Source organism: Manis pentadactyla, chromosome X (genome assembly GCF_030020395.1).
Source record: "Manis pentadactyla isolate mManPen7 chromosome X, mManPen7.hap1, whole genome shotgun sequence".
Taxonomy (NCBI): Eukaryota; Metazoa; Chordata; class Mammalia; order Pholidota; family Manidae; genus Manis; species Manis pentadactyla.
The window spans coordinates 63,201,224-63,227,256 of NC_080038.1; the positions used below are offsets into that span (position 1 = coordinate 63,201,224).

General features: G+C 38.1%; 1 protein-coding gene across 1 annotated transcript in view; it reads right to left on the bottom strand.

Annotated features, from left to right (window-relative positions):
• TEX11 (testis expressed 11) overlaps nucleotides 1-26,033 on the bottom strand; it is a 382,668-nt gene that overhangs the window by 323,056 nt on the left and 33,579 nt on the right. Inside the window, exon 7 of the mRNA XM_036898307.2 lies at nucleotides 16,872-16,952. Coding sequence (XP_036754202.2) covers nucleotides 16,872-16,952 — 81 coding nt within the window. The remainder of the gene's footprint in view (nucleotides 1-16,871; nucleotides 16,953-26,033) is intronic.

Below are 26,033 nucleotides of genomic sequence, written 5' to 3' on the forward strand. Positions count from 1 at the left end.
AAGTTCAAAATGCATGCCTGAATACATCAAACCTACTGTATATTTGATCTAAAATAAAGAATAATCTTGGTAATGTGGGTCTGGCAAGAACTCAGAAATATTTAAATGCATTCTTGACATTTCAACAGAAAAAGTTTAACTCATTACATGCCCCAGATCCCATAGGTTCACACAGGGCCAGGCCAATTATGTAGCTATACTGGAATAACACAGCTCATATCCAGTTGATATAGAGGCCTGCAACTAACTTGTAAAGAGGTGTGATATAATTAGTTATAAGAAATACATATTTGGTCATTCTTATGACCAAATATATATTTTCCAGTTATATTTGGTCTTCATCCACAGTTCCTGAAAACACTGCAGAGTCTTAAAGGTGAAATGGGTGTTTTGTCATGTTAATAAGAGACTTTTGGACCCCCACCCAAGAGCAGGGGCTGGAGGTTGGATCAGCCAGTGGTCAATAGTTTAGTCAATCATGACTATGCAATGAAGCCCTCACAAAACCCGTAAGAAGATCTTGCTCTTTCTGCTCTCCACTTTACCTCCTCTGCTGGGCTGGATCCTGCTTCTCAGTCAGAGAGAGCTTCTATGCTTGGGGACCAGAATGCCTCCATGTGCCACCCAGCCAGGCCCCAAGCTCCATGAGGATAGAAGCTCCTTTATTTGAGACCTTGCCCTATGTTTCTCTTCATCTGGCTGTTAACCTATATCCTTTACTAAACTGATAAACGTAGTGTTTTCCTGAGTTCTGTGAGCCGCCCTAGCAAATTAATCGAACCCAAGGGGGAGGTCATGGGAACCTCAAATCTGTAGCCGGTAGGTCAGAAGCACAGGGAACTGCCTGGGGCTTGCGTCCGGTGTCTGGAGTGGGGGGTGGAGGGCAGTCTTGCAGGACGGAGCCCTTAAAACCTGGGAATCTGGGGCTGTCTCCAGGCAGATATAATCAGAATTGAGTTCTCTGACATCCTGCTGGTGTTCGAGAATTGCTTGTTGTAAGTATGTGTGGGAAGACCCTCTCCCCCATACTTACACACATTGGAATGGGAACTGGGTACCCAAATGAAGTCATACTACTATTACTGCTATGTATAATGTATGTATGCATCTCCTATCTACTAGGCACTATTTCAAGCATCAGAGATACATTGGTATTTAAAACATAAAAATCCCTGTCCTCATTAACATTTGTAATACATATATGTAGGGAAGAAATATACCATCTCATCTGGTGTCAGAGATGTTGCAAGAGGAAAATGGAAAACAAAACTTTTGATGAACATTTAAGTGTACTGAATCTTTATTCCATTTCCTCAATATTTGTCTCCTCACAATCCCTTTAAGTGTCCTCATGTTAAATGCTACTTCCAGGGAAGAAAAGAATATAAATAACAGCAAACTTATAATAACAAAGCTACAAAATACTAACATCTTTCAAGAGACCCACAGTGTATTTTCAACATAATAACAAAAAAAATATTTTAACTACCAATACAGCTTCATTCATTTATACATCCAATAATAAATTTTTACTAAGCATCTCCTATCTTCTAGGCACTATTTCAAGCATTAGAGATACATAGGTATTTAAAACATAAAAATCCCTGTCCTCAGTACAATGGAGTATGAAGTACTAAGATTCAAAAAAATTTCTCTTTAAAATCTATGCTCCTAGCCTTCCATGGGTTGCTAACATCTTATTTTGCAACCAATGAACATGAGCAAAAAACAATACAAAGAAGGCAGATCTGTAAGTCTTTCATATATTGGTCATACAAAAAGGGACTTAATGGGAGCTCCAGGACCCATGGGATCTCTAGAACCTACAGCCACTGCTGTATCTACTGCCCAGAAATGACAGCTCCAACTGAATACCTACTTTACAATGTCAAGATGAGATTGCATAGATGATTAAAACACTCAATTAGGGCTGCTAAAAATGAGTTTAATCACTAACTTTTCAATTCAGTAGGAGGCTTTTTATTTTAATTAACTAGATATCATTTTTGCAAATTGCTCTGCAAATTAGGTTTCAAAATTCAGAAAAGACAAAACCTCCTATTATTTTTCCAGTCCCCAATTCCAAGCTATTTTTGTGATTTTGTTGTCTTTTAAACATGTATAGATCATGTATTTTTGCATTTTGTTCAATTATAATAGTGTAGCAATAATTAAATGATAATTGCCTTGCCTTCTTCCTTAATTGTTTTAAGATGTTTACCTTCCAATCCCTCCCTTACTCAGCTTTTTCTAATCCTCAGGTATCTCAGTAATAATCAATAGGTCATTAATTATTTCTCCTGGTGCTCTGGATGCAATTTTCCAAACACTTTGTTTGCTTCCGAACAAAATATAGCATTACTTTCTGCCTTCATGTCAATACCTTAACGGTAATTCCTCATCTAGTTTTGAGACACAGGAAGGATGTCTCAGAAAAAAAAAGAGAGTTGTTTTATTTAATTCATTAATTCCTTTTAAGTGAGTAACACTGTTAGCTCTTATCCAACCTTTATCTGATCATTTCCTTTCATTGAAAGTTTCTTGCCCTAGATTTTCAGGTCACTTGATTAAACCTTAGTAAGACCATCAAAAATACACCAAGTAGTTTCACTGCCCTTTAGAGGTAAAATCATGAGTTTCCTAACAGTAACCACCTTCCAAATAAAATACAAACTCTTAACTCTGGCCTTAAAGTTCCTTTACTAGTACCTCCATCCTGATGAAGGCAGAATTACTCTACTGTTACATATTCTAAGTCCTCTAATTCAGTCATTTTTCCCTCTCTCTACATTTGCTTTTCCCTTTATCAGCTCTAATACTGCACAAGAGTTTTCCCTCCCTAAACACCACCTAAGAGTCTCCTTACATATCTTTCAATATACTATTCAATGTCCATTTACTCTAAAAGCATATTAGACAAAGGTCTCTTTCCTCTAGTAATTTATAACATGAAATAGATAGCAACAGAGCCAGAGCCAAAACAGAGATAGTAAACACATGCAAACGAAAACAATCCAAGAGACTTCCAAGATAAAATTGTTAGAATTAATGAGAGTACAGAGAAGTTGCTGGGTATTGTAAGCACTTAAAAGCAACTGCATTCTTAAACACCAATGACAATTTAAAATTCTCTCTCTTCTTCTTCTGGTCCCCTGTAATGCAAATATTGTTCCATTTGGATTGGTCACACAGTTTTCTTAATATTCTATAATTCCTAGAGATCCTTTTTTCTCTCTCTACCTCACGTTCTCTGTATTCTTGTTCTGTGATTTCTATTCCTTTAACAGTCACCTCCACCTCATTTAATGTGCTTTTAAATCCCTCCATTGTTTCATTTCTGTTATCGCCCCCTAGAATTCATCCCTTAGCACTTGAATATTTTTCTGTAGCTCCATCAGCATGCTTATGACTTTTATTTTGAATTCCTTTTCAGGAAGATTGGTGATTTCAGTCTTACCGAGCTCTCTTTCCGGTGTTTGAGGAATTTTGGATTGAACAAGATTCTTCTGCCTTTTCATGGTCCTGGAACAATGGGAGTGGTACCTGGCGAGTGGTGCATTTGTCAGCAGGGAAGACAAAATCCTTCCTGCTTGCCAGTCACCATGCCTGTCTCTGCTGTCTGTGCCAGTTAACCGCAAACAGGGAATGGCCTCTGGGTTAATCTCCTAAGCTGCAATACGCAGGGCAGCCCTCAGGATCACCAAGGGCAATGGCACAGGTAGCAGGTGAATGGCACATGTGTCAGCCATGAGGACAAAGTCTTTTCATGGCTCCCAGTCTCAGCGTTTGTCTCTGCTGTCTGTGCCAGTTAACCCCACGCAGGGAGCAGCCTCTGGGTTAATCCCATAAGCTAACACTGGCAGGGCAGCCCTTGGGATGGCCTAGGGCACTGGCGGGGGTCACAGGTGAGCGGCGCGTGTTCTGCTGTGAGAACAAAGCCCCTTAGTGCCTCCTGGTCTCCAAGCCCGTCTCTGCTTTCTGTGCCGGTCAATCAAACGCAGGGAGAAGCCTCTGTTTCTGGGCTGGTTAGCCACATGCAGGGAGAAGCCTCTGCGTTAAGCTATGTAGTTGCTGTAGGCAGGGATGCCCTCCAGGCGGTCTGCAGTAATGGCGGGGACAACCGGTCTGGGCACAGGTGCCAACAAGGAGGAAGGAATGGCAGGCTCCTTATCGCGGTGTGGGGCCTCAGGGTTTTGTTGCCAACCAGGGGGATAGGGCGCCGGAAGCTCCTGAAAGTTCCCACTCTGCTGGGCTGAGTGGGCCACAATGATTTTTTTCACCTGTTAAACCCTTGCCCCTTTAAGACTTTTAAAGCACCTACTTTTCTTTTGTACCAGGGCAGCCAGTTGTGGGAACCTCTTCATAGTCTTAGTCTCAGACTTTGCTTTTCAGCTGGTCTAATCTCCAGAGGACCATGCAATGCGGGTCTGTGCTCCTGGGGAATATTTCCAGTACTGGGTATTTATCAGTCCTGTGCTTCCAACTCCCTCCCCACTCTGAATCTTTTCCTCCCACCAGTGACTTGGGGTGGGAGGAGTACTTGGGTCCCACTGGCTAGTGACTTTTTACTTTACCCTTTTTCTTGAGATGTTGACTTCTCTCAGATGTAGACAGTCTTGTGTAGTGTTGCTTCTGATCCCTCTTCTAGGAATAGTTGTATTTGCTGTATTTTTAAAATATATATGGTTTTGGGAGGAGATTTCCACCACACTACTCACACCGCCATCTTTTCCTCCTCCATAACCCAGCAGCATTATTCTTAATAGCAGAGGCAAAAACCCAAATGTTCATCAACTACCAAATGAATAAACAAAATAAACTTTACATGGTTCAACTATAAATAACATTTACATAAATATAGAAATGTAAACACTCAATATTAGTCTAACCAAAATTATGGAATAACAATATAAAGATGAGGCAGTGACAGGAAGAGAGCATGTGTGTGGTGCAGATAGAGAGAGTACAAGAAGGATTTTAACTCATCTTCAAAAGTAGGAAGTCAAGAGAGGATAGGTAAAACTAAAAAATCAAAAAGTAGTAGTGTAACAGCACTGTTTAGCTATATGGAAGCAAATATCAGAAGAACCAGCCAAAATAACTGAAAGTAGTTGTTCTACAAGTCAAAAATAAAAAAGAAAAGGAGGGACATGAGACTGGTGATTTTGTAATACAAATGATAGAATTCTTTTTCTCATTAAACTATGTGTGTGTGTGTGTATACATATAGTGGTGAAAAAACAAATTACATGTAAAAAGTAGGTATAAAAGTAAACCACATATATTGGTATAACAATGACTTGACCTAAAAATAAACATCAATATTTATTAAAAGCATTAATGTTCTAATGCCTATAAAGAGCTTTCCTGCAGCCAATAACAGGAACAAGTCTGACCAAGTTTTCTATACACTTGTCTGGCCAATGGGTTTCAGCCCCTGGCAAGTTCACTATAGATTCAGTGTGACTAAAGAAATGACAGTAGAACATTCTTGGGGTGAAAGGGTTATACCCAACTTTATTTCCATGGTGACAGTTCAATCACTAAAATCCCATTCACTCAGAGTGAGTCTGCATGCAGCAAGCCAGTCTCTGCCTCTGGGTCTCTCCGCCCACACAGCTGTTCTCTGGGTCTCTGTCCCCAAAGCCATCCTCTGGGCTTCTCTGCCCACACAGCCATCCTCTGGGGCCTCTCTGCTCATGCAGGCATCCCGCACAGCTATCCTCTGAGCCTCTCTGCCCACACAGCCATCCTCTGGGCTTCTTTCCTCAGCACTGTCACCATTCCAACCTCTGCTCTGCTCTCCTGCAGCCTTGCAGCCATGTCACTGTGTCACCTAGAGCACTGGGCAGGGTTCCTTATATAGAGTCAATAACAATGCATTGCCCACACATGTATAATGAGCTAGGCCAACCAAGCACATGAGAATCCTGGCCACAGGAACCTTTATTTTATCCACAACACTGTAGGAATTGAATTTAGAAGTATACGATTCACTTAAAATGTAGTGGACCATGCCATTACAGAGATTCCAAAGAGTAATTTTTCAGGCTGAAATGATTTTCATATTGGAATGAAAGATGATATGCTTAAGTGAAGGTAGGATATCATTCTCCCAGATACACAAAGCAGTGGATGGAAAGGGTCAGAGAAAGCAATTATAAACCAGCTAGCCAAAACAGGCACAGAACTGAAATTTATTTCCAGAGGAGCAATTCATTTGTGTGCCATGAGATTAGATTTTACTATAGATAGACATGCACAAAATCTCACACACATTTCAAATATTTAGTTACAAAATGAAAGTTTAAATAGGCAAAAGAGAATATAATAATGGTAATATTCTGGGCAGTCTAAACTTCATTAGAAGCTTTGTGCCTCTACAGAGCAGCAACGAAATATAACTGAATCTTGAATTAATTACTTCAAAGGGTTTCAGAGACCAACTGGCCATTTTCCTTGTGTAAATGCAGTTTCACAATGAAGTAAAACTCTACACTGAAAATAAATTCTAGAGCAAACTAAAAATAAAAATGAAAGAAAAGCAAGCTGAACACACAAATCAACTAATGAAAACAAAATTGATTAAAGTTTCAAACTCTGAGGAGACATCAGTAAAGAATTAAGTAAACAATCTGTTAACACCATTTTCTATTAAAAATATACACATAGAAATACATTCACTCTAGGCTATGGCCAAGGGCTTCTCTAAACAGAGAACTAGGAATGTGTGTACTAAAAGAACATTTGATATAACACTCATTTTTACAGATGGGATGCTGATTTTCACAGGAGTGAGGTATCTCACCACTACCCACACTAGTAAGTAGCTCCATCTACAATGCCGAACATACATCACAAACCTTGTTTTGAGTAATTACAAGAGTCTCAACTATCCAAGAAAGAGTCCTTATGTTCTACTTACCAAGGTAGGTAATTACATACACATAGTTATCAAATAAATGCTCAAATTGGAAGAATTTTCTAACTCTTTCTAAACCAAGTTCAGTTCAACAAACTATCACTATGTCCCAATTACTTCAATTAAATTGCTTTTTCACTATACGCCTATAGAAAGTAGACATGAAAGCATTATTTCAATTATTTCATTTGATTTTACAACATTCCATCAAGCTCCTAGAAGTGTTGTGGGGCATATATTTATTTGCTTTAAAAGAGAAGCTAATTACATTTAACTTACTTTAGACTACAGTTTTTGGTTTTGGATTTTTTAGAACTTCATAAAATTATCTTCCAAGGAAGAGAGACATCTTCGATGTCAAACAGCCATGCCTGGTACCTGACTTTCATCTGCGTTCTCTTCTATGTAACACTAGCCACATGAATTAAAACAACATTTGAAAGTTATTTTTATATTTCTTTCATTTTGCAGAGGGACAGAGACACTGGGACTGAGTGGTTTTCCTGATAAGATTCTATGCAGAGAATGGCTTAAAGATGGCAGCATGAGAGGTGAAACAGAAATCTCCTCCCACAACCACATACAATATGAAAATAAAGGAAATACAAGTAATCCTGAAAAACAAACTGGAAAGAAGGTTGTGACAAACTGTCCACATCTGGGGAAAAAAGCAGACCTCACCAAAAAGGGTAAAGTACCAAAGAAGCTATCCGGCAGGACACAAGTCATTACCTCACCCCAGCTCACTGGTGGAAGAGAAATGGAGCCATGAGGGGGTGGAGGAGTAGGGGTGCTTAACACCCAGCCCTGGAGATCTGCCCTGGGAACACAAACCTATATTACATGGTGCTCTGGAGATTAGTGGGGTTGGAAAGCTAAGACAGGAAGAATACTTAGAGCGACTGAGATTTAAGACGCTGCTGGAGAATAGATATCCACAAACAGCCACTGTGGGACAAAAGAAAGGTGGGCATTCAGAGGTTTCCCAACAGCAACAGGGCTGCTAAAGGGGCAAGGGATGCACAATGCTTTCTGCTCAGGAGAAAGGACAGGTGGACAAAATTGTCCCAGTGAACTCAGCCCAACAGGTTGGGAACTCTCAGGAGCTTCAGGTGCTCTATCCATCTGGCTGGCTATGCACCTACAAGGCCTCCCACCACAGTAGGCAGCCTGATGCTCCTTCCTCCAGCCATACACTAGCTTGCAAACATACTGCAACTGTAATTGCACCAGGACAGCCAGAGGGTGGCCCTGCCTATGACAGCTTTAAGGGCATAGCACAGAGGCACCTCCCTGTGTACTCGGCCCACCAGACCTGGCAGTGGAGGCAGGAACTGCAGCCAGGATACACAAAAGAGATCTTTCTTCCCGGCAGGCACCAGCGCTGCTCGTCTACGACCCCCACCAGCCCTGCAGGGTCTCGGCACCTCCAGAGAGTAGAGCTTCTGGGCACTAGAGGGAGTGCCCTACACAAGGATATTATTAAAAATATTAAACAAAGGAAGAACCTGGTACAAACCAACATCCCACAAACACCAGAGAGAGGGCCAATTCAAACTGAACTAACCAATGTTTCTAAAAAAAAAATTCAAAATAAAAATCACACACATGCTCACAGGGCTACAGAAAAATATTCAAGACAAATGAGAGGAATTCAAGAAAAAGACAGAAACTTTGAAAAATAGAGTATCCAACATGAAACATAAAATGGAGGAATTTAAAAGCAGATTAGATGAAGTAGAGAAGACAGTAAATAAATGGAAATTAGAGAACAGGAATACAAAGAAGCTGAGGCACAGAGAGAAAACAGGATCTCTAGGAATGAAACAATATTGAGAGAACTGTGTGAACAAGTCAAACAAAACAATATTCACAATATAGGGGTACTAGAAGAAGAGGGAGAAAAATGGATAGAAATGAAAACGATAACACAAAATCCCAACTTCTGTGGGATGCACCAAAAGCAGTCTTAAGAGGAAAGTATACAGCAATCCAGGCATATTTAAAGAAGGAAGAACAATCCCAAATGAATAGTCTAATGTCACAATTATTGAAATTGGAAAAAGAAGAACAAATGAGGCATAAGTTCAGCAGATGGAGGGACATAATAAAGATCAGAGAAGAAATAAATAAAATTGAGAAGAATAAAACAATAGCAAAAATCAATGAAACCAAGAGCTGGTTCTTAGAGAAAATAAACAAAATAGATAAGCCTCTAGCCAGACTTATTAAGAGAAAAAGAGAGTCAACACACATCAACAGAATTAGAAACGAGAAAGGAAAAATCACGATGGACCCCACAGAAATACAAAGAATTATTAGAGAATACTATGAAAACCTATATGCTAACAAGGTGGAAACCCTAGGAGAAATGGACAACTTCTTATAAAAATACAACCTTCCAAGACTGACCCAGAAAGAAACAGAAAATCTAAACAGACCAATTATCAGCAACGAAATTGAAGTGGTAATAAAAAACTACCCAAGAACAAAACCCCTGGGCCAGATGGATTTACCTCGGAATTTTATCAGACATACAGAGAAGACATAATACCCTTTCTCCTTAAAGTTCTCCAAAAAATAGAAGAGGAGGGAATACTCCCAAACTCATTCTATGAATCCAACATCACCCTAAAACCAAAACCAGGCAAAGACCCCACCAAAAAAGAAAACTACAGACTAATATCCCTGATGAACATAGATGCAAAAATACTCAACAAAATATTAGCAAACAGAATTCAAAAATACATGAAAAGGATCATACACCATGACCAAGTGGGATTCATCCCAGGGATGCGAGGATGGTACAACATTCGAAAATCCATCAACATCATCCACCACATCAACAAAAAGAAGAACAAAAACCACATGATCATCTCCATAGACGCTGAAAAAGCATTCGACAAAGTCAACATCCATTCATGATAAAAACTCTCAACAAAATGGGCATAGAGGGCAAGTACCTCAACATGATAAAGGTCATATATGATAAACCCACAGCTAACATCATACTGGACAGCGAGTAGCTGAAAGCTTTTCCTCTGAGATCGGGAACAAGACAGAGATGCCCACTCTCTCCACTGTTATTCAACGTGGCACTGGAGGTCCTAGCCACGGCAATCAGACAAAACAAAGAAATACAAGGAATCCAGATTGGTAAAGAAGAAGTCAAACTGTCACTATTTGCAGATGACATGATATTGTACATTAAAAACCCTAAAGACTCCACTGCAATACTACTAGAACTAATATCGGAATTCAGCAAAATTGCAGGATACAAAATTAACACACAGAAACCTGTGGCTTTCCTATACACTAACAATGAACTAATATAAAGAGAAATCAGGAAAACAATTCCATTCACAATAGCATCAAAAAGAATAAAATACCTAGGAATAAACCTAACCAAGGAAGTGAAAGACCTATACCCTGAAAACTACAAGACACTCTTAAGAGAAATTAAAGAGGTCACTAACAAATGGAAACTCATCCCATGCTCCTGGCTAGGAAGAATTAATATCGTCAAAATGGCCATCCTGCCCAAAGCAATATGCAGATTTGATGCAATCCCTATCAAATTACCAATAGCATTCTTCAATGAACTGGAACAAATAGTTCAAAAATTCATATGCAACCGTCAAAGACCCCGAATAGCCAACGCAATCCTGAGAAGGAAGAATAAAGTTGGGGGGATATCGCTCCCCAACTTCAAGCTCTACTACAAAGCCATAGTAATCAAGACAATTTGGTACTGGCACAAGAACAGAGCCACAGACCAGTGGAACAGAATAGAGACTCCAGACATTAACCCAAATATATATGGCCAATTAATATAAGATAAAGGAGCCATGGACATACAATGGGGAAATGACAGTCTCTTCCACAGATGGTGCTGGCAAAACTGGACAGCTACATGTAAGAAAATGAAACTGGATCACTGTCTAACCCCATACACAAAAGTAAACTCCAAATGGATCAAAGACCTGAATGTAAGTCATGAAACCATAAAACTCTTAGAAAAAAACATAGGCAAAAATCTCATGGACATAAACAAGAGTGACTTCCTCATGAACATATCTCCCCGGGCAAGGGAAACAAAGGCAAAAATGAACAAGTGGGACTATATCAAGCTGAAAAGCTTCTGTACAGCAAAGGACACCATCAATAGAACAAAAAGGTATCCTACAGTATGGGAGAACATATTCATAAATGACAGATCCAATAACAGATTGAAAGAGCTCACACGGCTCAACAAACAAAAAGCAAATAATCCAATTAAAAAATGGGCAGAGGAGCTGAATAGACAATTCTCTAAAGAAGAAATCCAGACGGCCAACAGGCACATGAGAAGATGCTCCACATCGCTAATCATCAGATAAATGCAAATTAAAACCACAAAGAGATATCACCTCACACCAGTAAGGACTGGGTATGATGGGCGGGAAGGGAGGGATAAGGGCGGGTAAAAAGAAAGAGGGCATCACGATTAGCATGTATAGTGTGGGGTGGGGGCATGGGGAGGGCTGTTCAACACAGAGAAGACAAGTAGTGATTTTACAGCATCTTACTATGCAGATGAACAGTGACTGTGAAGGGGTATGAGGGGGGGACTTGGTGAAGGGGGAACCTAGTAAACATAATGTTCTTTCTGGAATTGTAGATTAATGAAACCAAAATTTAAAAAAAATTTTTTTTAAAGAATAGAGGAGGAAGAAAGAGGGATAGAAACCTTATATTGTGTTTTTAATCGCATAATAAGTGAGTTGAGTTAGACTCTTAGATAGTAAGTTAAACTTGAACCTTTGGTAACCACAAATCTAAAGCCTGCAATGGCAATAAGTATATACCTAACAATAATCACCCTAAATATAAATGGTTTGAATGCACCAATCAAAATATATAGTCACTGAATGGATAAAAGACAAGAACCATCTATATCCTGCATACAAAAGACTCACTTCAAAACTAAAGACATACACAGATCAAAAGTGAAGGGATGGAAAAAGATATTTCATGCAAACAATAGGGAGAAAAAAACAGGGGTTGCAGTACTTGTATCAGACAAAATAGACTTCAAAACAAAGAAAGCAACAAGAGACAAAGAAGGACATTACACAATGTTAAAGGCTCAGTCCAACAAGAGGAGATAACCATTATAAATATCTATGTACCCAACATATGAGCACCTAAATATGCAAAACAAATACTAACAGAATTAAAGGGGGAAACAGAATGTAATGGATTCATTTTAGGATACTTCAATACACCACTCACTCCAAAGCACAGATCAACCCGACAGAAAATAAATAAGGAGACAGAGGAACTGAACAACGTATTAGAACAGATGGACCTAATGGACATCTACAGAACACTCCATCCAAAAACAACAGGATACACATTCTTCCAAGTGCACATTGAACATTTTCAAGAATAGATCATATACTAAGCCACAAAAAGAGCCTCAGGATATTCATAAGCATTGAAATTGTACAAATCGGCTCTCAGACCACAAAGGTATGAAACTAGAAATTAATTATGCAAAGAAAACAAAAAAGCCCAAAAACACATGAAGGTTTAACAACATGCTCTTACATAATCAACAGATCAATGAACAAACAAAAACAGAGATCAAGCAATATTTAGAGAAAAATGAAAACAATAACTCAACACCATAAAATCTGTGAGATGCAGCGAAAGCCGTGCTAAGAGTGAAGTATATTGCAATACAGGCTTACCTAAGTAGAGAATAACAATCCCAAATGAAGAGTATAAACTAACATTTAATGAAACTAGAAAAAGAACAAAGGAGGCCCAAGTAGGTAGAAGGAGGGGCATAAAAAAGATCACAGCAGAAATAAAAGAAATCGAGAAGATAAAAACAATAGAAAGAATCAATGAAAGCAGGAGCTGGTTATTCTAGAAAATTAACAAAAGAGGTAAAACCCCAGCCAGGATCATCAAGAAAAAACAGTCTTCACACATAAACAGATTCAGAAATGAGAAGGGAATAATTACTACAGACAAAACAGAAACACAAAGAATTTACTAGAGAATACTATGAAAAAGTACCTGATAACAAACTGGATAATTAGAAAAAACAGACAAGTTTCTAGAAAAATACAACCTTCCAAGGCTGAACAAGGAAGAGAGAAAAAAATCTGAACAGACCAATTACCAGGAATGAAATTGAATCTACAATTGAAAAACTACCTAAGAACAAAATCTCTGGACCAGATGGCTTCACCACCGAATTTTACCAAACATTTAGTGAAGACCTAATAACCATCCTCCTTAACGTTTTCCAAAAAGTAGAAGAGGGAATACATCAAAACTCATTCTATTATACCAGCATCACTCAAATACTAAAATCAGACAAAGACACCACAAAAAAAGAAAATTACAGACCAATATCCATAATGAACATAGATGCAAAAATCTTCAACAAAATATCAGAAAACTGAATTCAAAAATACATAAAAAATACAACCCATCATGATCCAATAGGATTTATTCAAGGAATGCAGGGATGGTACAATATTCAAAAATCCATCAACATCATACACAAGATCAACAAAAAGGACAAAAATCACATGATCATTTCCATGGATGCTGAAAAACATTTGACAAAATTCAACATCCATTCATGATAAAAACTCTCAACATATTGGGTATACAGGGCAAGCACCTCAACATAAAAAAGGCCATATATGACAAACCCACAGCCAACATCATGCTTAACAGCAAAAATCTAAAAGCTTTTCCTTTAAGATGGGAAGTAGACAAGGATGCCAACACTCCCCAGTTTATTCAACATAGTACTGGAGGTCCTATCCACGGCAATCAGAAAACACAAAGAAATAAAAGGCATCCAGAGTGGTAAAGAAGTTAAACTGTAACTGTTTACAGATGACATGATATTGTACATAAAAAAACTAAAGAATCCACCCCAAAACTACCAGAACTAATAACTGAAATGAAAAAAGTTCCAGGATACAAAATAAATATGCAGAAATCTGTTGCATTCCTATATACTAATGATGAACTAGCAGAAAGAGAAATCAGATAAATAATTCCATTTACAATTGCATCAAAAAGAATAAAATACCTGGAAATAAACGTATCCAAGGAGGTGGAAGACCTATATCATGAAAACAACAGGACAGCCATGAGAGAAATTAAAGAAAACACCAATAAATGGAAATACATCCCATGCTCATGGATAGGAAGAATTAAGATTGTGAAAATGGCTATCCTGCCTAAAGCAATCCACAGATTCAATGCAATCACTATCAAAATACTGACAGCATTCTTCAAGGAACTGGAACAAATAGTTCTAAAATTCATATGGAACCACAAAAGATCCCAAATAGCTAAGGCAATCCTGAGAAGGAAGAATAAACCTGGGGGAATTATGCTCCCTAACTTCGAGCTCTACTGCAAAGGCACAGTATCAAGACAGTTTGGTTCTGCCACAAGAACAGAACCATAGATCAATGGAACAGAATAGAGAATCCAGAAATAAACTCACACATATATGGCCAATTAATAATGATACAAAAGCCATGGATATACAATGGGGAAATGACAGCCTCTTCAACAACTTGTGTTGGAAAAACTGGAGAGCTACATGTAAGAGAGTAAAACTGGATCATTGTCTAACCCCATACACAAAAGTAAACTCGAAATGGATCAAAGACCTGAATGTAAGTCATGAAATTATAAAACTCTTAGAAGAAAACATAGGCAAAAATCTCTTGAATATAAACATGAGCAACTTTTTCCTCACCACATCTCCTTGGGCAAGGGATACAAAAGCAAAAGTGAACAAATGGGACTACATCAAACTAAAAAGCTTCTGTACAGAAAAGGACACCATCAGTAGAACAAAAAGGCATCCTACAGTATGGGAGAATATATTCGTAAATGACATATCCAACAAGTGGTTAACATCCAAAATATATAAAGAACTCATATGCCTCAACACCCAAAAAGCAAATAGCCCAATAAAAAAGTGGGCAGAGGATCTGAACAGACACTTCTCCAATGAAGAAAATCAGATGGCCAACAGGCACATGAAAAGATGCTCCATATCACTAATTATCAGGGAAATGCAAATTAAAACCACAATGAGATATCACCTCCCACTGGTTAGGATGGCCAACATCCAAAAGACAAGGAACAACAAGTGCTAGTGAGGATGCAGAGAAAGTTGGACCCCCCTACACTATTGGTGGGAATGTAAATTAGTTCAACCATTGGGGAAAGCAGAATGGAGGTTCCTCAAAATACTAAAAAGAGAAATACATTTGACCCAGTAATTCTATTCCTAGGAATTTACCCAAAGAAAACAAGATTCCAGATTCAAAACGACATATGCACCCCTATGTTTATTGCAACACTATTTACAATAGTCGAGATATGGAAGCAACCTAAGTGTCCACCAGTAGATGAATGAATAAAGTTGTGGTATATATACATAATGGAATATTATTCATCCATAAGAAGAAAACAAATCCAACCATTTGCAACAACATGGATCGAGCTACAGGGTATTATGCCCAATGAAATAAGTCAGGCAGACAAAGACAAGTACCAAATGATTTCCCTCATTTGCGGAGTATAACAGTGAAGCAAAACTGAAGGAACAAAACAGTAGCAGACTCACAGACTCCAAGAAGGGACTAGTGGTTACTAAAGAGGAGGGCTAGGGGAGGGTGGTTTGGGAGGTAGGGAGAAGGATTGAGGGGATATTATAATTGGCACACATGGTGTGGGAGGGAATCACAGGGAAGACAGTATAGCACAGAGGAGACAGTAGTGACTCTGTGGCATCTTACTATGCTGATGGACAGTGACTGCAATGGTGTGTGGGGTGGGACTTGCTAATATGGGTGAACGTAGTAACCACAATGCTTTTCATGTGAAACATTCATAAGAGTGGATATCAATGATACCTTAATATAAATAAATAAATAATAATAATAAACAGAGCAAGTTAAGTCATGTTCTATAAAATGACTAGTCTTTAATCTTCAAAACTGTCAAGGTCATGAAAGTCAAGGCAAGAGTGAGTAAGTGTTCCAGATTGAGAGAGACTATAGAATAGGCACAATCCTAGATTGAAGCCATTTTCTAATAAAGGGCAGTATTGGGAAACTTGAATATGGTCTCTGTGCAAATGCTGTAAAGGATTTATTTGTATTATTCTTCTAAATATGAAATTTCTTTAAAAAACTTTAAAGCATAGAAGAGTACTTAGCATATAACTGACAATATATAAATATTTACTGAATTAAGTTCTTCATTATAACACATAACTTGGGGGAAAAGTATGACCAGTTTCACAAATAGGTACAATTTATAGAGCCCTAGAAACATTCTCCCCAACATCCAAATCTATAATTATTATCAATTCCCTCTGTGATAGTAATGACTAAAGTAGGCATATACACTGAAATTAGAAGAGAAAGAATGGAAAAGGGAAATAAAGTAGAAAAATATAAAAGTATCAACTAGGGAATTTTGATGAGATCCAGTCTAGGAAGCAGGCTTCCTTTACCCTATCAAATCTCTCACACTTCCAGATCCTAATATAGAAAAATTCTATGGCAGTGATATGATTAAATGCTGTCAACCTTGTCAGTAGGGAAATACACTTGTTTTCCCTTCCTTTTGCCATAGAGCATGAAACATGGAGGAAATGCTATCAAAATTGTTTAATAATAAAAGAGAAAACAAAGTAATTTTACAAAATAACACATATCACCTTTTTAAAACACCCTTTCTAGGAAAGAACAAAGGAAGCAAAATATTTCAAAAGTCAGCTAAGTAAATGTAACTGACCTCAAATATAATTTTTAAAGGATTTTATGAAGTAGTTCTGATTCTTCCTAGAACTTGATGTAGCATATTTCCAAACATGGAGAATAAAGGCATAGATTTCACTAACCATTTTGGGGAGCCTCAACAACATATCTTTACAACGCAGTACACATGTAGATGCTCTTGGAAAATCCCCTTGAGCAATTGCCTGGGAAAATGAAAAAATGTCAATAATTGGTTAATGAAATAACAAGTCTTTGAGTCACTTTTAACATGTTTTTAACTGGTATTAGGAAGTCTTAATTCATTTTCCAATCCTTTCAGCAACACTAGTTGATTTAGTTAAACAAAATACCACCTCAAAATACAGAGAAATAAGTGTTAAGGTTTGGATAAAATAAAGTTGAATGGCGGCGTGAAAGGTGAGATGGAGAACTCCTCCAAAAACCATAAATAGTACGAAAATATAGTTAATTAATACAACTAACCCTAAAACAGCAACAAGAAAGAAGGCTGAACCAGACGGCATACAGACCTCACAAACAGAGCAGACTTCAGGAAACAGGGTAACCTATGAAAGCCTTAATCCGGCAGGAGCCAAGACCTTCCCCCACCCCAGTTCACCGGCGGGAGGAAGAAAAATGAAGCAGGGAGGGGGTGGAAGCTTGGTACTGCTGAACACCTAGCCTTGGGGATCTGCTTTATGAGCAGAAACCTATATTGTGTGGTGCTATGGATGTTGGGGAGCTTGGACAGGTGGAGTGCTTGAGAGACTGAGATTCCGGCCATTTGTGGAGAACGTGATCCACATCCGACTGCTCTATGTCAGAGGAAAGGCAGGCAGTCTGAGAGGCTTCCTAGCAGAGAGAGGGCTGCTGAAGGGGTGGGGTTTGCATGGAGCTTGCTGTATGGGAGAAGGGAGAGCTGGACAAGGTTGTTTGAGAGCGCTGTGCCCAGCTGGTTGGGAACTTTGAGGAGCTTCAGGCGCTCCATCCCCCTGGCTGGCTGCCCAGCTCCGAGGCCCCCCACTGTAATATGCAGCCTGCTGCACCTCCCTCCTAGCCTGCTGGCACCAGTTAGCAAACCAGCAGTCACTGTGTTGCAATCAGGCCAGCCAGAGGGAGGCCTTGCATACAACAGCTAGAGACGCAAAGCATAGAGGCTTACACCTGTGTGCTTGGCCCACTGGATCTAACACTGGAGACAGGCACTGCAGACAGAATCAGGAAACAGATCTTTCCTCCCCCCAGGCACCAGGACCGCTCCCCTACAAGCCCCAACCTCACTCTAGGGGCTCAGCACCTTCAGAGACTGGAGCTTCTGGGCACTAGTGGGCACCACACAGAAATGAAACATCAAAAGAACATGGCTCAGACCAAAATCTCACAAACCCCAGAAAAAAGGCCAAATGAAACTGAACTCACCAATCCTCCTGATAGAGAGTTCAAAATAAAAAATCATAAAATTGATCATGGAGGTACAGAAAAATATTCAAAAACTCAGGAACGAATTTCAGTAGGAGATTCAATCATTAAGAAATTCCACATCTGACATGAAACATACAATGGAGGGATTTAAAAGCAGATTAGATGTAGTAGAAGAGATGGCAAGTGGAATAGAAATTAGAGAAGAGGAATACAAAGAAGCTGAGGCACAGAGAGAAAAAAGAATCTCTAAGAATGAAAGAATATTGAGAGAACCGTGTGACCAATCTAAAAGAAACAATATTCGCATTATAGGGGTGCCAGAAGAAGAAGACAGAGAAAAAGGGATAGAAAGTGTCATTGAGGAGGTAATTGGTGAAAACTTCCCCAATCTGGGGAAGGAGATAATCTCTCAAAAATGGAGGTATACAGATATCCCACCACAAAGGACCCAAGGAAGACAACATCAAGACACATAATAATTAAAATGGCAAAGATTAGGGACAAAGACAAAATTTGAAAAGCAGCTAGAGAGAGATAAAAGATCACATACAAAGGAAAAACCCATCAGGCAATCATCAGACTTCTTAATAGAAACCTTACAGGCCAGAAGGGAGTGGCATAATATATTTAATGCATTGAAGCAGAAGGGCCTTGAATCAAGAACACCCCACCCAGCAAGGTTATCATTTAAATTTGAAGGAGGGATTAAACAATTTCCAGATAAGCAAAAGCTGAGAGAATTTACCTCCCACAAACCAACTTTACAGTGCATTTTGGAGGGACTCTTATAGATGGAAGTATTTCTAAGGGTAAATAGATGTCACCCAAGGGATAGACAAAGAGTACAGAACATGATACCTAATATATAAAGAATGGAGGACAAAGAAAAAGGGGGAGAAAAAAAAGAACCTTAAGGTTGTGTTTGTAATAGACATGAAGAGAGTTAAATTAGACTGTTAGATAGTAAGGGAATTACCCTTGAACCTTTGGTAACCACGAATCTAAAGCCAGCAATGGCAATAAGTACATACCTATCGATAATCACCCTAAATGTAAATGGTCTGAATGCACCAATCAAAAAACATAGAGTTCCTGAATGGATAAAAAAAAAAAAGACCAATCTATACGCTGCCTACAAGAGACTCACTTGAAACCCAAAGACATACACAGACTGAAAGTAAAGGGATGGAAAATGATATTTCATACAACTAATAGGGAGAAAAAAGCAGGAGTTGCAGTACTTATATCAGACAAAATAGACTTCAAAACAAAGAAAGTAATAAGAGACAAGGAAGGACATTACATAATGATAAAAGGGTCAGTCCAACAAGAGGATATAGCTATTATGAATATCTATGCACCCAACACAGGATCACCTACGTAAGTGAAACAAATACTAACAGTATTAAAGGGGGAAATAAGATGCAATGCATTCATTTTAGGAGACTTCAACACACCACTCAGTCCAAAGGACAGAACAACCAGACAGAAAATAAGTAAAGAGACAGAAGCAAAGAACATATTAGAACAGATGGACCTAACAGACATCTACAGAACACTCCATCCAAAAGCAACAGGATACACATTCTTCTCATATGCACATGGAACATTTTCAAGAATAGACCATATACTAGGCCACAAAAACAGCCTTGGTAAATTTAAAAATATTGAAATTGTACCAACAGGCTTCTCAGACCACAAAGGTATGAAACTACAAATAAATTATGCAAAGAAAATGAAAAATCCCACAAACACATGGAGGCTTCAAAACATGCTGCTAAATAACCAATGGATCAATGACGAAACAAAAACAGAGATCAAGCAATACACGGAGACAAATGACAAGAATCATTCAACACCATAAAATCTGTGGGACACAGAGAAGGCTATACTAAGAGGGAAATATATTGCAATACATGCCTACCTCAGGAAAGAACAATTCCAAATGAACAGTCTAAACTAACAATTAATGCAACTAGAAAAGGAAGAACTAATGAGGGACAAAGTCAGTAGAAGGAGGGACATAATGAAGATTAGAGCAGAAATAAATAAAACTGAGAAGAATAAAACAATAGAAAGAATCAATGAAAGCAGGAGCTGGTTCTTTGAGAAAATAAACAAAATAGGTAAACCCCTAGCCAGACTTATTAAGAAAAAAAGAGAGTTGACACACATAAACAGAATCAAAACTGAGAAAGGAGATATCACTACGGACACCTCAGAAATAGAAAGAATTATGAGAAAATACTATGAAAAATTATATGGTAACAAACTGGATAACCTAGAAGAAATGGACAACTTTCTAGAAAAATACAACTTGCAAGGCTGACCCAGGAAGAAACCTAAATATGAATAGACCAATTACCAGCAAAGAATTTGAATTGGTAATCAAAAAACTACCTAAGAACAAAATTCCTGGGCCAGATGGTTTCAATGCTGAATTTTATCAAACGTTTAGTGAAGACTTAATGCCCATCCTCCTTAAAGGTTTCCAAAAGGGAGAAGAGGAGGGAATACTCCCAAACTCATTCTACGGGCCAACATCACTATAATACCAAAACCAAGCAAAGATACCACAAAAAAAGAAAATTACAGACCAATAACCCTGATGAACATAGATGTAAAAATACTCAACAAAACATTAGCAAAACGAATTCAAAAATACATCAAGAGGATCATACACCATGATCAAGTGGGATTCATCCCAGGGATGCAAAGATGGTACAACATTCGAAAATCCATCAACATCATCCACCACATCAACAAAAAGAAGGACAAAAACCACATGATCATCTCCATAGATGCTGAAGAAGCATTCAACAAAATTCAAAATCCATTCATGATAAAAACTCTCAACAAAATGGGTAGAGAGGGCAAGTACCTCAACATAATAAAGGCCATCTATGATAAACCCACAGCCAACATTATACTTAACAGTGAGAAGCTGAGAGCTTTTCCTTTAAGATCGGGAAAAAGACAAGCATGCTCACTCTCCCCACTTCTATTCAACATAGTTCTGGAGGTCCTAGCCATGGCAATTAGACTACACAAAGAAATAAAAAGCATCCAGATAAGCAAAGAAGAAGTTAACTGTCCCTGTTTGCAGATGACATGATATTGTAGGTAAAAAACCCTAAAGAATCCACTCCAAAACTACTAGATCTAATATCTGAACTCAGCAAAGTTGCAGGGTACAAATTAATACACAGAAATCTCTTGCATTCCTATACACTAACGATGAACTAGCAGAAAGAGAAAGCAAGAAAACAATTCCATTCACAATTGCATCAAAAATAATAAAATACCTAGGAATAAACTCAACCAAGGAAGTGAAAAACCTATACTCTGAAAACTATAAGACATTCATGAGAGAAATTAAAGAAGATACCAATAAATGGAAACACATCCCATGCTCACGGATAGGAAGAATTAATATCGTCAAAATGGCCATCCTGCCTAAAGCAATCTACAGATTCAATGCAATTCCTATCAAAATACCAACAGCATTCTTTAATGAACTACATAAAATCATTCTAAATTCATATGGAACCACAAAAGACCCCAAATAGCCAAAGCAATCCTGAGAAGGAAGAATAAAGCTGGGGATTATGCTCCCCAACTTCAAGCTCTACTACAAAGCCACAGTAATCAAGACAATTTTGTACTGGCACAAGAACAGACCCACAGACCAGTGGAACAGAATAGAAAGTCCACATATTAACCCAACCATATATGGTCAATTAATATACAATAAAGGAGACATGGACATACAATGGGGAAATGACAGCGTCTTCAACAACTGGTGTTGGCAAAACTGGACAGCTACATGCAAGAGAATGAAACTGAATATTGTTTAACCCCATACACAAAAGTAAACTTGAAATGGATCAAAGACCTGAATGTAAGTCATGAAACCATAAAACTCTTAGAAGACAACATAGTCAAAAATCTCCTGAATATTAGCATGAGCAACTTCTTCCTGAACGCATCTCCTCAAGCAAGGGAAACAAAAGCAAAAATGAACACATGGGACTACATCAAACTAAAAAGTTTATATGTGGCAAAGGACACCATCAACAGAACAAAAGGGCATCCTACAGTATGGGAGAATATATTTGTAAATGACATATCCGACAAGGGGTTAACATCCAAAATATATAGAACTCACACACCTCAACATCCAAAAAGCAAATAACCCAGTTAAAAAATAGGCAGAGGCTAAGAAGAGACCATTCTCCAAAGAAGAAATTCAGATGGCCAACAGACATATGAAAAGATTCTCCACATCACTAATCATCAGGGAAATGCAAATTAAAACCACAATGAGATATCACCTCATACCAGTAAGGATGGCCAGCATCGAAAAGACTAAGAACAACAAATGCTGGCAAGGACGCGAAGAAAGGGGAACCCTCCTACACTGCTGGTCAGAATGTAAGCTAGTTCAACCATTGTGGAAAGCAGTATAGAGGTTCCTCAAAAAACTGAAAATAGAAATACCATTTGACTCGGGAATTCCACTCCTTGGAATTTACCCAAAGAATACAACTTCTCAGACTCAAAAAGACATATGCACCCCTATGTTTATCACAGCACTATTTACAATAGCCAAGATATGGAAGCAACCTCAGTGTCCATCAGTAGATGAATGGATAAATAAGATGTGGTACATATACACAACGGAATACTATTAAGCCATAAGAAAGAAACAAATCCTACCATTTGCAACAACATGGATGGAGCTAGAGGGTATTATGCTCCATGAAATAAGCCAGGCAGAGAAAGACAAATGCCAAATGATTTCCCTCATTTGTGGAGTATAACAACAAAGCAAAACTGAAGGAACAAAATAGCAGCAGACTCACAGACTCCAAGAAAGGACTAGTGGTTACCAAAGGGGAGGGGTGTGGGAGGGTGGGTTGGGAGGGAGGGAGATGTGAATTGAGGGGAATCATGTTTAGTTCACATGGTGTGGGTGGTCACAGGGAAAATGGTGTAGCACAGAGAAGGCAAAAAGTGAATCTGTGGTATCTTTCTACACTGATCGACAGTGACTATTTTGGCGTATGGGTGGGGACTTGATAATATGGGTAAATGTAGTAACCACATTGTTTTTTCATGTGAAACCTTCATAAGAGTGTATATCAGTAATATCTTAATAAAAAATTAAAGTAGTTCAACCATTATCCATATTAAATCCTCTCCCCCACTAGTGCAATTACTACCCATCAACATAGAAGGATGTTACAGAATCATTGACTATATTCTCCATGCTGAAATACTATCCCCGTGACCAACTTACATTATGATGGAGAATTTTTGTGCCCCTATATCCCCTTCTCCCTCCCCAACTACCCATCCCAACCTCTCCCCCATGGTAACCACTAGTCACTTCTCAGTGTCTGTGAGTCGAGTGTTGTTTTGTTCCTTCTGTTTTGCTTTGTTTTTATATTCCACAAATGAATGAAATTATATGGTATTTGTCTTTCTCCAGCTGGCTTATTTCACTGAGCATAATACCCTCTAGATGTATCCGTCTTGTTGCAAATGGCAGGATTTCTTTCGTTTTTATGTATAATGCACTATAATTATACAAGATATTACCACTGAGGAAAACTGGGTGAAAGGTACACCAGAATTCTCTTTACTATTTTTGCAACTTCCTGTGAGTCTGCAATTATTTCAAAATGAAAAGTTTAAAAAATCACATTAGCTAATCACCAAAAATTTCCTCAGAAAAGTCTAAGTATCTGGAAGCTGTCAAGCTCATGGTGAAGGTACAAGTTTTCCAAAATTCTAATTTTTACTTGAAAGCTTAAATGTTATTGCTAGCGACAGATATTGTCAGCTGCCTTCCTGAAATCACATCCTTACATTCTTACTTCATTCAATTTTAGGAAAATGTCTGCTAAATATCCAAGTGTGAATAACAAGTTTATCTATCTGTCATTCTTTCCAGTAAAAATGGTGTTCTGTGAAAACAGAAGTAGCTCATCCAGCTCACAAGTCAATCACAAAAGGGCCTTTCCTCAAGACAACCATCATACTTCCATATGCAGCAGAAGTGCTCTACAGGTACTTGCCTTTTCATTACATAGAATATTAAAATGATACATATTCAAGGGTCATGGCTTAATAAAGTTTAATCATTTTTATTGTTTCACCAAGGGCATTTTTCAGTAAAACCAGCATTCTACTCACTGCCAAGTGTGTAGCAGTGAAGAATATAATGACTATTAGTAACAGGTGTGCCACTGTCTTGATTCACATTAAAAGTGCTAGCAGTTTACCCACCATTGTTTTTGCACCACCAGTACAAATGCCAACATAGTGAAAAAGGCAAATGTCTTAGAATTGTTGTGAAAATAGTTCTCACAATATTATCTCACAGTATCACAATCTGTCACCTCACAGACGCCCCACCACACTAACTTCTGCCACTGCTTCACCATCCACTCAGCCCTGAAACTCCTACAGTCTGTCTTCTACTTTTACGTTACTCGTAAAAACAGACTTACCATCTTGCAACAAAGCTATTCCACTGTTGGACTATTATCACTGATAAAAGGTTATTCTTTACATTGAGTCAAAACCTGCTTCCTATAATTTCTATCCATTGGTCCTAGTCCTATTCTGTGGAGTTTAATTCTTCTTTTATATGATAGTCCTTAAAGTGTTCAAAGAGAGCAATAGCTTCTACTGTCTTCCTTTTTTCCAGCCAGATACCTGTATATTCTCCAAATATTTTTCACATATTTTCCACACTATTTCAGTGACTTTAAAGTGTGATTCCTAGACTGATCATAATACTCAAGATGCAAATTAACTATTGTAGAATGCCTACCCAGATCTTGGCACTATACATATATATATTAAAATAGCCTAAGATTGCACTAGCTTTTTTTGGAGCTACGTCACATCATTGATTTAAGCTTGGATTTGTGGATGTTTAAACACATAGGTTTTTTTCACATTAACTACGATCAAGCCAAATGAACCTGTCACAGTGTACTATATACACAGTTGATCTCTCAAATATGGGACTTTTATAGGCACAGAAAGATTGAATGACAGCCCAAGGTAATAGAACAAGTTTGGTAGAAAAGTTAACATGTAAGATCAAGAACTACTAGACTTCACATTAATTTTTTAATAGTTGCTTTAAAGTAACCCACAAAAGATATTAATATTAAAAGGCAAGAAAAAATTACCAACAGGGGGTTCTCTTTTATATAGTCAACCTAATTTTTAGGGTAGGGAGCATTAGACTCAAAGTCATAAAATCTTGGTTCTGGTGTTAGATATTCAACTAACTCACATTCTCTCTCTAAACCTCAGTTTCATAATTTAAAAAATAAGAAGGAATTAAATAAAAATTAAATTAATAGGAAGACATCCTATATTCAGGAATCAGAACACTTAATACTATTATTAAGATAGAAATACTCTTCAAATTGACCTACATATTCAACACTATCCCAATAAAAATCCCAGCTGGCTTCATTGTGTAGACTGACAAGCTAATCCTAAAATTCATATAGAAATGCAAGAGACCTAGAATAGTCAAAATAATCTTGAAAAATAACAAAGTTGGAAGACTCACACTTTATGATTTCAAAACTTACTACATAGCTACAATAACCAAGGCAGTGTAGTACTGGCATAGGACAAACCTAAATCAATGGAACAGAATTAAGAGTCTAGAAATAAACCTTCACATTTATGATCAACTGATTTTTTACAAGGGTGCCAAGACCACTCAATGGGGAAAGAACAGTCTTTATAACAAATGATGCCAGGACAACTCAATAGTCACATGCAAAATAATTAAGTTGGACCTCCACCTCATGCTATACCCAAAA